The 12,541-nt window shown below is 47.6% G+C and overlaps 1 protein-coding gene across 1 annotated transcript; it reads left to right on the top strand.

Annotated features, from left to right (window-relative positions):
- Nucleotides 1–2,438: 2,438 nt before the first annotated feature.
- Nucleotides 2,439–12,255, top strand: LOC114620014 (inactive 2'-5' oligoadenylate synthetase 1C-like). Its single transcript, XM_028765971.1, has 6 exons — nucleotides 2,439–2,690; nucleotides 3,675–4,001; nucleotides 6,664–6,816; nucleotides 9,393–9,628; nucleotides 10,300–10,453; nucleotides 12,166–12,255. Exons 1-6 carry the CDS (start codon nucleotides 2,439–2,441, stop codon nucleotides 12,253–12,255), a joined length of 1,212 nt encoding a protein of 403 aa, XP_028621804.1.
- The last annotated feature ends 286 nt before the right edge of the window (nucleotides 12,256–12,541 follow it).

The raw sequence follows: 12,541 nt of genomic DNA, 5'->3' as shown, positions 1-12,541 counted from the left end.
TCTGATGCCTACAAATTGTTCTCTGACTTCAAATGCTCACACACATGAAATAAATGGAACAGAGTATTTAAAGCATAATTAGCCTGGCTCTCCCCTGATCTGCACAGGACCCTCAGGCTAGCCTCTTGTGTTCCTATCCTGGCACTTGTGGGAGGAGTCTTCACATCCCATTTCCCTCAGGCAAGGTCAGGGTCCACCAAGGTGCCTCTGCTATCAGCCAGGCCATGAAGACTTTCTCATTTGCTAAAGGCTTGCCTCTGACATGAATGACGAGGCCGTGGCTTCTACTTCTCCAAAAGAAATCCCTTAAATCCACCTATGACTTATAGCCGTATCCATGGGCAGAGCCAATGTTGCAATAATTTCCTCAGTCTTCTGTTCCTTGTCTGCAAGCAACTGCAACAGTGATTTAGGTCTGTGGTGTGCAATGCATGTGTGTCTGTGTGTGAGTGTGTGTGTGTGTGGATGTGTACATATGTGGATGTATGACAGGGGCTTCTTTTTACTGTTTTATGAGATTGAACCTCATCATGTAGCCCAGGCTAACCTAGAACCCTGCACCTTCGGTATTAACTTCCCAGGACTTGGGGTCACAGGTGTGGACCATCCTGCCATGATGAACATCCACTCCTGCTGGGCAGAGAGGGGTTGGCATGGAGACAGGCTCACCTTCATGAGGGTGTGTCCTGGGCACAAGTCAACACTTTATGCTGTTGAAGTGGACAGTGACAACTGATTGATAACTCAGGTGGTTACAGCTAGGGACAGAGGCACACCTCTGTGACCTCAGCTCTTGGGAGACCAATGGGGCAGATCCCCTAGTTCACATCCAACCAGGATGCAAAGGAGTGAGATCCCATATTAAAGACAGATGTGAAGCCTTTGTCCTTTATGGACAGACAGAAGGAGGTGGCAGAAGAGGGCAGACAGACTGTCTCAAATGATGCCTTGCAAGGTGGTCACATCATGGGCGAGCATCTGAGAACCCACAGAACCGTTAGACCCTAAGTCTGAACTAGAAGCTAGCCGGGACCTTGCAGACAGCTCATTAAAATATCCAGCATGGACCAGTCACCTGGAACAAACCCAGCACAGCTGTGCTGAAACTGGTGCCTGCCATCTTCTGTATTTCGCTCACTTGCTCTTCATATTTTAATGAAGTGTGTGTGTGTGTGTGTGTGTGTGTGTGTGTGTGTGTATCTGTGTATGTGTGTCTGTGACTGTGTGTTCTGTTGTTAATAATCTATCAGACTATCAAAGGATTTTTCATTAATAACAGTTCAAGACTAATCGATATATTATATAGTCTCATTAGTTGTTGGCTGTGCTATAACAGTTCTTTGATAAAGATTATTAATATAGATTTATATTTCTTTAAATAGGGTCTTCAAGACTCTCTTAGTGTGGAAGGAGCTACCTTTGTCGCTTCTGCCCTGATTTTACAAGAACTCTGAAAAATTGGCTTTAGAAACAAAAGAGAAGGAATGGTAGCCCCCCAGAAGTGGTGCTCCTGAAATGCTCTCCATCATGCCTTGGTCACTTTTAACTCTCTAAAACTGAAAGCTCATGGGAAATCTGCTGCTGACTGCCTCTGGCACCATTACAAGGTCCCCTTCAATTACTGGAGGTCAGGCCTCTATCCCTGCCTTTGAAAGATTAGAATTGCCACAGCCCTTCTATACTTAGAGAAGGGAGGAGATGTCAGGGGCAGCCCTGATTACACACTGAAGGCCTAAAATCAGCCATAGACCTAAAATCAGCAATAGGCCTGTCATACATGTATACTAACACCAAGTCTTGGGTCTCAGTGGAAAAACATTGAAACAGATGGCTATAAGCTAATGTAAACAGGCAGCTTTTGTGGAAATTAACCAGCCCGAGTAGTCATAGACCTTGTAAATAGGTAGCCTTGGCAGACAATACCAACTTAGATAAGGACAAGTGAGTCATAGGCAGAGTTATAGTGACCTGTCCCCTGAACCTTCACCCAGCCGATACCCGGTTCTGAAAGATATCTGTATTCCCCCTGAACACCCACATTCCAGTGTCATTCCCTTCCCCACATCCTGCCTTTCTGTGTTTATAACCCCTGTGTGAATGAATTACGATTTCAGAAAAAAATAAATTATGTTTTAAAAATTTAAAAAAAAAAAAACAGTTCAAGAACAAGAAGGAAGAACAACAGAATCTATGTTTAGGATGCTTCCTGCCTCCTGGTCCACAGCTTGCTGTGATGAATGTTTGACAATCCAAAGAAATGCCTACAGGAAAAAAACCCAGAGTGTCAGGGAGCCCAGGAGACAGAGGTAGCAGGTGCAGAGTTCTGATTTGCATAGCCCCGCCCTTCCAGGAAAAGAGGAACCAGCTATGGATATAAGGGGCAGCTGACTCCTGAGGCAAGGCTGCAGTCAGCAAACATTCCTGGCCTCAGGATGGCAATGGATGAAAGCAGCACACCTATGGACTTCAGCACTCCTGTGGATGTCAGCCCTCCTGTGGGTCTCAGGACTCCTGTGGATCTCCGCAGCACTCCGGCTTGGGAGATGGACAAGTTCATAGAGGATCAACTTCTTCCTGACTCTACATTTCTTACTGAGGTCAGAGCAGACATCAAAGTCATAAGTGCTTTTCTGAAGGAGAGATGCTTCCAAGGTGCCGCCCACCATGTGAGGGTCTCCAGGGTTGTGTTGGTGAGTCCCATTAGCCTGAGCTGACCAGGATGGGGTGGGAGAAGACTCTCAGAAGTCAGATGGCAGTCCTTAGAGGAGAGTGAGTTACCTCCCTGCTCTATACCCAGTGTCCTCATGTACACCCCAGCTATGGCACAGGGCAGAGAACAGAACAGAGACCCCCCTACCTACTGGATGTCTTTACTGATGGAAATTCATTGCCCGAGTTTCCATCTGTCAAATGGACTTTATGATGACAATCCCTACCTCAGACTCTGTGAAAGCTGCAGGAATGTTGTTTTGTAAAGTCCACTCATTTATGTCAGGTGTGCAAGTGTGTTAGTGATTGTGCTCAGCATTTTATTTAGGGAGGATCTCTGCTTATCACTTATTATTTTCTCACATTTTTTCTTTTTCTGAATTCAATTTTCTTAAATTTAACATTTGCCCTGTGGTCATTTAGCATTGTTACAGACTTTCTTCTGGGACTGATGTTAGACATGGTCTATTCCTTTTAATACTCTAACAAGGGGGATCGTGACCACAGTTTAATATGTCTGTGGTGATTTACTCACTCTCCTCTGACGAAGTACCAGCCCACCACTTTGTACTTGAACCTGACCAGCCTCATAGAGTCCTGAGTCCTCTTCCATCTCTTGCCCCCAACCTCTCTCTCACACATACACACACACACATACATACACACACACACATGCTCTTTCTCTCTTTCTCTCCCTCTCTTAATTCCGGTTAGAAACAGATAAAACAAGGGTGTTCGTCATTCTGAGTCTGGCTTATCTCCTGCATCACAAGGAGATCCAGGACTATCTACTTTCCTACAGAGGTGCCAATTTCACTCTTCCGTGCTGAATAGAATTCCACTGCACATGCGTCAGGTTTCTCCATCCAAGGATCACTCTTGATGATGGACTCCTACTGTGTTCACATCTGGATTGCCCAGCATGGCTCTCCCTGCCCCTTGTCATCCTCATCTTTGTCTTTTAGGGTGGCTCCTACAACGAACACACTGCGCTCAAGGGCAGGTCAGAGGCCAACATGGTGGTGTTCTTTAACAATCTCATCAGCTTTGAGGAACAGGTACAGTGGCGTGGAGAGTTCCTTGAGGAAATTCAGAAACACCTGTGCCAGTTGCAACAAGAGAGACAATTTAAAGTGAAGTTTGAGATCCAGAACTCAGAACAGCCGGACTCCAGGTCTCTGAACTTCAAGCTGAGCTCCCCTGAGCTCCAGCAGGAGATAGAATTTGATGTGCAGCCAGCCTATGATGTCCTATGTAAGTCAGCCAGCAGCAGCCTCAGCCTGCCCTTCCCCATGCATGAACCCTCTCTTCTATTTCTCTGTGTCTGTCTGTCTCTCTCTCTCTCTCTCTCTCTCTCACTCTCTCTCTCTCTCTCTCTCTCTCACTCTCACTCTGTGTGTGTGTGTGTGTGTGTGGATTTCAGGGAGTATGTTCACATGTGTGCAGATGTCTGTGCACATGTTTGCATGTGTGTGTAATGCCCAGAGGCCAGCCTTGGATGTCGGATACTTGGGAGCCTATTTTAGTTGAGAGGTTGACCTGGAGTTTGCTGCCCCACCTTCGTGGCTCTTGCAGTAAGGAGATGGTGTCAGGTGTGCTGTGTGCTCTGATGGAGCTGAACCCACAATCTCTGGCACCTGGAGCCTCTGTGTGACTATTAGGTACAGTATAGGGCTGGGGAGAGGGATTGTGTATTCTAGAAGTGTCTGTAGGTTGTGAGTCTCCAGCTGTAAACAATTATACTCAGATGTACTCTGGACACACTTGGGGTTCCTTTCCCACTGGCTAGAGTTCAGGAAAGTTTTTTTTTCTTGTTTGTTTTGAGAAAGGTGAATGGGCCAGTTTCATGTCATCCTATCTAGTCAGACAGCCTGAGGGACTCTCCTGTCTCTACCTCCCCAGCACTGTGATGTCGGTGTGGACTCTCATGCCCCTCAACCACAGCTTTTAATGGGGATGCTCAGAATCTGCTTGGGGTCCTTGTACTTCTCTAAGAAGCCCTTTACCACAGAGCCATCTGCCCAGCCCCAGGGGCATCCAGAAAATGCCCTCATGGTGAACAGCTCTCTACATGACTGAGATTGGGAACTGTGTGTTTCTAAAAGTGGAATAAGAGATATAGCTAAAAATTAACATATGTTGCATCTACTATCAAAGAATGAGAAACCTCAGACCTATAAGGATGCCTAGGCTTCTGCGGATGGGTGGCGGGGTGCAGGATACAGAAATTCCCAAAGAATTCTTCCCCCCTCTAGACAACTAGATACCCAGCAAACACACCACAAAATCCCACAACACACGTGTTATGTAATTGCACACTGATGAATCTCTATATTAAGTTCTCTCACACTACACTTGACTGACACACAGTGTGTCTCCAAAATTACGAATTGTCAAATCTACCCAAGAGGACCAGGAACACCTATGAAAGACCAGTATTGGGGAGCTTGGAAAATACTTCTGGTTTTATAGTTCTGCTGGCCACTGTGTGAACTGCTGCTGTTAACTTAGTCAAGCCCTTGGTTTAGGAGAGCCATGGAAACTGGCCAGAGTCGCAGGCAGCAGGGACTGAGAGGGCCAGCCTAGGAGTAAGACCAGGACAGCCTGCTGTGAGAAGCTGCAAGAGGTTTAGAACCCTGCTTAGAGGGTGTGACCCAGAAGTGAGCTTGAGGGGTCTCCCCCAGAAGCCTGTGTTGCTCATGGACTTGCCCAGCCTCAGGCAGCTTTCCAGTGGGACAGGAACTCTATTGTAGAAGGACTGCCTTGGGAATGCTTGTGTGGATGACATCAAGAGGACCACAGCCCTAACCCAGGTGACTGAGCAAATGAGACCTATTGTGTGCAGGGTCCTGAAACAGTAACTAAGCCTTAGAGAACTTTCTGGATCACTGATGAAATAGACTTGTCCCAAGCTCCATCAGTGAGTGATTTGTGTATATGCCAGCATCAAAGCCTGACGCCTAATGGTGTAGCCTGCTGCAACCATGGCTACACACCTTCAGACACCAAAAGTGAAACCTAATCCCTGGATAGTCTGTTCAAATGTTCAAACACATCTGCACATAGCCATAGACACATCAGTTTCATAGCCTGCTCCCTGTCATTGTAAAAGATCACAGGACACACAGACAACAACAACAACAACAAACATATCCTGAAGCTCTCAGGAACTGGACAGTCAACACCACATGGCATTAAGTTAGGCACTACAGAGATTTGTGCACTGCAAACCCACAGTCCCTGGGGAGACAGTGCAGTGGATAAGGGTGACTGCTATACAAACATGAGGTCCTGAGTTCAAATCCCCAATGCCCACCTAAGATTAGGAAGTGGTACACATTGACCTGTATCCCTAGAACTATAGAGACAGAGGCAGGAGAATCTCTGGGGCCTGATGGATGCCAGTCAAGCTCCATGTTCACAGAGAGACCCTGCTGCAAAGGGAAGGGGTGACAAACTATAGACACCCCATATCCTCTTGTGCCCTCTGAATATGTGTGTTTGCCACATCCATGCACACACAATCCACCCATCATCTCAAAATAGCACAGAGACTGTACACACACGATAAGATAGACAACTGAGGTAGAGTGCTCCAGGGTACACCAGCACACAGTTGGCCATTATCAGATGACCGTGTAGCTCTCTTGTGAGTGACCACACTGTGTTGTTTCCTCCAGGCCTGGGAGTAAGGCATCCTACTAGGAGCAGTTGGTGACACAGACTTTCCAGGACCAATTCATGTACACAGTCCAGAGGTGTGGTGGGCTCATGTGTCTAAGGGGAGTGATCCTTGCTGTGGACAAATTCTACCCTATTCACTGAACCCCATAGAGAGTGACTGAGACCCTAGAGAGAAGGAAGATCCTCAGAGCAGGGATGAGTCTGAACATGAGATACTTTCTTATAGATGAACTGAGAGACAACAAGTTTGCTGAACCCAAATTATACAACCAAATCTACACCCAACTCATCCATGAGTGCACCACCCTGGAGAAGGAGGGTGAATTCTCCATCTGCTTCATAGAGCTCCAGCAAAACTTCCTGGAGTATCGTTCACCCAATCTGAGGAATCTCATCCGTCTGGTCAAGCACTGGTATCAACTGGTAAGGCATCTGACCCTGACACTCTGGACCCTATGTGTAGAGAATGTGGCTATAGGTCCGAGAAGAGGTCTATTCTAGCTTGCTGTCTATTGACAGGATAGCCTTATCACATGACCAACAGTGCCCTGGGAAGGAAAGGTCTTACTTTGCTACACATTCCAGTGACAGCGTATCTCTGAGGGAAGTCAGCACAGTGACTGAAGCAGAGAGCAGGGAGGAATTCTGCTCACTGCCTTCATCTCCATGGCTCAGTCAGATTGCTTTATTATACAGTGCAGACACTCAGGCATGGCACCAACCACATCCATCACTGATCAGGATCGTGTCCCCACAGACTGCCCTGAACCAGACTGATTGAGGGACTGTCTTGATGAAGGCTGCCTCCTGCTCAGTTACCCTAGCTTCTGTCTAGTTGACAAAAACTCACTTTCACAAATCACCCACTTTCAAATGGATGCTCACACATACACACCTCTCTAGAACCATAACCTTTCCTTTCTTGACTTTTTTCTAAGACATCATTTCAGTATCTTGTCATAAAACACAATCTAGAGTTAGGAATCTAAAAGGTTTTTTTTTTTGAAATTTCAATATATAACAAGATAGTCTCTCAAGATGCACTTAAATAAAATTTACAAAACTAATTAAATTCATTCTTCCTTCAAGAGGTCACTGTCATAATCAGATCAAAAAACAACCAAACCCCAACAGAACCAAAATCTCAGTATCTGATATGTGGGACTCACAGTTCTCTGAGTTTCTCAGGCTCTGCCATCCACAGCACCCACAGCTGGTCTCAGGCTCAGGTCAGCTCTGTTCTCACATTGCTCAGTTCCTGGCAGTCGTCCCCTGCTCAGGACAACTCCAGTGTCTCAGGGTCTCCACTGCCATTGAGACTGCACTTTCACCAATGGCTTCTCCTGGCCTCTCCCAGTGCCAGGCCTCAACTGCTCTCCATGACCCCTCCAAACCTCGGGGTTTCATGTTAGCAAATCTTACCACCTGGGAGATTTCTCTGCAGTTCCAGGTGTGACCTGCAAGCTGGAGATGCAGCTTGGGACCACAGCTGCCATTTGATGACCATAAGGAAACTCTTTTCAGATGGTTCTGCCCTCATGGTGCATGTCTCTTCATCATCAGAACTAACCTCAGCTGCAGCTGATGAGAAACGCCCGATTCTTCATGCACCACTATTCCACATCTGCTGTTTAATTTGTGTCTCTGCATGTCTACTTCCTTCTTCACCAAACCCTTCACGTCATTTTCTATGCCTTCTATTTTCCTGTCCTTTCCAGATATTATCTCTTTCAGTGGGTGATTTTTCAGAATTTTTTTCTGGACTACTTTTTAAATGTATGTGTGGTATTTGTGTGTAGAGGGGCACCCTGATGTTTAAGTCTGCTTCCCTAATTGGTTCTTGATTTGGACAATAAAGAAGGTGGGAACCAATTGCTGGGCAAAGGTTACAGTTGGTACTTCCATGGAGATAAAAGAGATGAGAGGAAAGAGAAAGGTCTTTCTGGCTAGGCTTTGAAACGGGAAGCACACAACAACCAGGTAAGATCTTGGGCTAGCTAAAACTGGCTGCCTCATCTTGTGGTGGGTGGCTGATCTAGGCTGGCTGTTAAGGTTAAGGCAGGAGATTCTGCACCCAGCCATTGTTATCTGGCAATTTCAAAGAGAATAAGCTGTCTAAGTGTTCTTCTGAAGAGCAGAGTTGGGCAGAAAGAGAGAAGCCATGTCCTTGATGGCTGGGAGGGGCTGGGAGCACCATCGCTATACTGGGAAAGACTGTAGCTGGCCATTGGCAAAGGTAATCAGGGAAGACCAGACAAACTGATAGTGGGGCCAGCTGCGGCTGATTTCTGAACAAAGCAGGAAGCAGGGCCATAGTCCTGGGAAGGGTAGAAGTGTGTTTTTAAAATTACACACAGCATGTACCTGTTCATGGGAGCACATGTCTTTGTGTGTGCTTGTGTGTGCATAAGGATGTGAAGGTCAGAGCGTGAGGGCGGATCCTCAGTCACGCCCCACCTTGTGTAATCAGTCAGGGTCTCACACATGACACTCAGTGTGCTGGATCAGCAGGTCTGTAGAGTCCTGAGCCCCTGGAAGCCCCACCTCCAGCACTTTGAGCTAGAATTGTGGATCAGCATCCTCAAGAGCCTGACACTCATGTAGATGCTGGGGTCTCACCTCTAGTTCTCACCCCTGCACAGGGAGGGAGACACTTCACCCCTGAGCCATTTCCCTGGCCCCTTTCATGATACTTCAGAGACCATGAGAAACTTCCATAGTGAACACTCCTTATGTCCTGCCCCCACCCTCACTCCTAGCTGTCACTCACGGTGTCTTGATTCCTCCTGTGCCTGCTTGTAAATGCTGTCTTTGTGGCGCACACAGGGTCCATCTGAACTAATCAGCTCTTGGTTATAGCACAGGATGGGCCAGAGACTGAATTTAAATGACTGGGAGTGAAATGACAACATCAGGTGGCAGCTGAATTGAGCCTATGTGAAGTGGCCTCCACCCAACAGCTGAGAGCCCCATTTTTCACATTGCCTTTCTCTTCTCAGTGTAAGGAGAAGCTGAGGAAGCCACTGCCCCCACAGTACGCCCTGGAGCTGCTCACAGTCTATGTCTGGGAACATACGGATGAAGATCAACATGAAACAGCCACAGCCAAGAGATTCCGGACCATCTTAGAACTGGTCGTCGATTACAAGTTTCTTTTAATCTACTGGACATGGTATTATGACTTTCATCCTCAAGAGGTATCTGACTACCTGAACAGACAGATTCAAAGAGACAGGTATCTTGTCTGAGCATGGCTCTGCTCCCCATGCCTGTCAGGCTGCAATCCTGTGGAAAGGGGGAGATGGGAGATCTGTGTCACGGCAGCATGTCCTGCACTGGGCATTGTCACCTGAATGACGTGAAGCTCTAATGCCCTGGGAACTGGGGGGAGGGGAGGGAGGGTGTTTATCTTGTCTGTGATGAGGACACCAAGGCTCTGACATTGTCCAGACCCAAAACAGCAAAGGCAGGGGAGGACATGGAGTGGGAACTGAGATCATCCAACAGTTACAGCCTCATAAGTTCTGTGAGGCACCAAAGGCCAGATATGGACCAATTACCTGTAAATAATAGAGTGCTATGTCACCCTAGGGAGTCACATGTCTTCATCCTGTGTTTGTTCAGTTTTCCCATGAGACGGGCTGGTCCAACTCTCCTCATCTCATAGATCAGAGAACCTGAGGGAGCTGCCCCAGGACACACAGCTACTAAGGGTAGACGTTTCAAACCTAGGCCTTCCAGATCACACCCAAGGATCTCTCCAGTCTTGCTGTATGCTGTGAGGCAGGGACTTGGCCAAACTTTAGATAGGGATGCTCTCCTGGGCTCCTCCTCTGTCCCTGTGAAGTGATACCTGAGGCACTGGCCAGCTGCTAAATTCCCTCCCTGAATGTTGCTCTGCAGAAGGCCCGTGATCCTGGATCCAACAGACCCTACAAGGAACGTGGCTGGTTCAAACTTAGAGGGCTGGAATCTTTTGGCAAAAGAGGCAGAATCCTGGATGTATTTCCATTGCTTTAAGTACCGTGATATGTCCTTGATGCCCACTTGTGATTTCTCGGTGAGATGCCACCCTTTCCCCTTCACACAGCTTTGATCACTCCATCTACCTGGAGAGTATTCTCAAGGAGATGTGATCTTTTTCTAAAGATCTCCACAGTCCTGTGGAGGCCAGCAGCTTGCCTTCTTTTACAACCATTTTTGTCACATTCAGAGATATTATGGGCTGGCGGGAAGGCTCGGTGTATAAAGATACTGACAACTCTGAAGACCTGAGTTTGATCCCTAGAACCCATATGGGAGAAGGAGAAAAACAAATCCTCCAAGTTGTCCTGTGGCCTTCATCTCTGTGCTGTTACACATCTGGACATGTACACACACATATTCACAGAAACTCACACAATACACACTCATGCACACATTTACACAAACTCAAACACTCACATGTACATGCAAAAACACATTCACCCAAAACACACACTGACACAGTCATACACACACTGACACACATGGAGAGAATGAATGTAAAGGAGATTCAGAACTAAGGCTGCTGGCTAAAGGACGCTCATGTAGCGATTGGTGGGGCTGGGATCCCGTGGACTCTGAAGCCACTGTCAGGTCCATGAAGCAGCCTGTCTTCCCTGTCTCATTGTCTCGTGACCAATGGGACCCAGCGGGGCTGTGTCACAGCCACAGAGGGACCTGCACTTGGACGTCTCCCCTCCTGGGGCAGGGTCTGCCTGATGCTAGGGAACTGATGATGTCACATGTGACCTCAGTGTGGGGATGAACATGGGTGCAGGGATGTGGGAAAGAAATCTCAGGAGATCAGGAAGGAAGTGAGAGGGGACCTGGAGGGAGGCAGCTGTGGGAACAGTGGCCTGTAGTGCTGTCCTGCAGCAGAGAGGTGGAGAGGACATGTCTCTCCTTTGGCAGATCTGTTAATGTAGGTCCTTCCTGTGGGGCTATGTACCTGCAGAGGACATAGTTACAAAGGTGCCCTGATGGTTATCTTTTGAACCTCTGTGTGTGCTGTCCCTCTTTCTAAGACCTCCATGTTTACAGTCATGATACCCACCCTCAGGGCTGAAAAACAGGCCCCTTCTGGAAGCAATGCAGGCTCCTGACATGATTGTATGCTTTTCATTGCAGCCAAAGAAACAAAGATGTGTCCTCTTGTGAGCACCATAGCACTTGGTCAGGAGGCTCTGGAGTCAGAGGCCTGTGCTCCTCTGCTGCAAGACCTTGACCCAGAGAGGACTGGATGCTGCTCTAGGCTCCAGTGAGGGGCATCCAGCCTGTCACCAGACTCCAGGCTTCTGATCCCTGCCGGCCCATGGACAGCATCCTCACAGCCTGTGTCATCTGCCTTATCCTCCAGCCGTGCTCTCTGGGAGTCAGACTCTGAAGGAAAGAGAACTCAAGCTTGACGTCCATCTGTCCAGCTGTTGGGAAGCTCCATCTGACACTGCCTGATCAGCAATAGGAAACTACAGTAACTCAGGAGGGTGTGTGCACTCTGAGGGAAGGAACCATCAAGCACACATGTGTGCGTGAGGAAGTGCTGTGTCTATGCTCCCCTAGAAACCGTGAGCACTTGTTACAAGCTCCCCATGGGCCCTGGTAACTGCCAACCAGCAGTGGACAGAGCAGAACCCAACTTCTACACATTTTGATGTCTGGTGTTTTGGGATCCTTCCAGATGTCTTATACAAGGAACAAAGTCAGGAATCCTTGGCTCCTTCTGTCCATGCTCCCCTGACATGATTCTAGACCTTCCCCATCCCACACAGAAACTGTTCACCAGCTGCCCATGGCCCTGAAGCCCTGGAAATCCGGCCAGAGTGCATCGAGGGGCACTGATTCTGCAGGATGCAGGCTGAGGACCACGGCAGTGCGGGAAAATAAGACTGCATGCCGTCTGTGACCAAGGATGACTTTAAAACTTAGTTGTCTGTTTGAAGTTGAGATTTGAAGCACTGAATTAAATCATAATGCACCAACTGAAACTCAGAACTAGTTTATTATCTCTCCTTCCTCCCTTTCTTAATTTCGGTCTTTGTATATTTCATTCATCTTTTTTTAATCTTCCTTTTACTGGATCTTATTGTCTGTCTAGCCTGGAATTCACAGAACTTCACATAGCTCG

The sequence above is a fragment of the Grammomys surdaster genome, unplaced genomic scaffold (genome assembly GCF_004785775.1).
Source record: "Grammomys surdaster isolate TR1022 unplaced genomic scaffold, NIH_TR_1.0 166, whole genome shotgun sequence".
Classification (NCBI taxonomy): domain Eukaryota; kingdom Metazoa; phylum Chordata; class Mammalia; order Rodentia; family Muridae; genus Grammomys; species Grammomys surdaster.
This window is presented reverse-complemented; position numbering and strand designations above follow the sequence as displayed.

Bases quoted from the DNA above. Each gene is read 5' to 3' on its own strand.
- LOC114620014 (XM_028765971.1), top strand. From the start codon at position 2,439: ATGGATGAAAGCAGCACACCTATGGACTTCAGCACTCCTGTGGATGTC. The intron at 9,629-10,299 runs GTATCTTGTCTG...GCTCTGCAGAAG, and splicing joins AGACAGATTCAAAGAGACAG to GCCCGTGATCCTGGATCCAA. The intron at 10,454-12,165 runs GTGAGATGCCAC...ACATGATTCTAG, and splicing joins TGCCCACTTGTGATTTCTCG to ACCTTCCCCATCCCACACAG.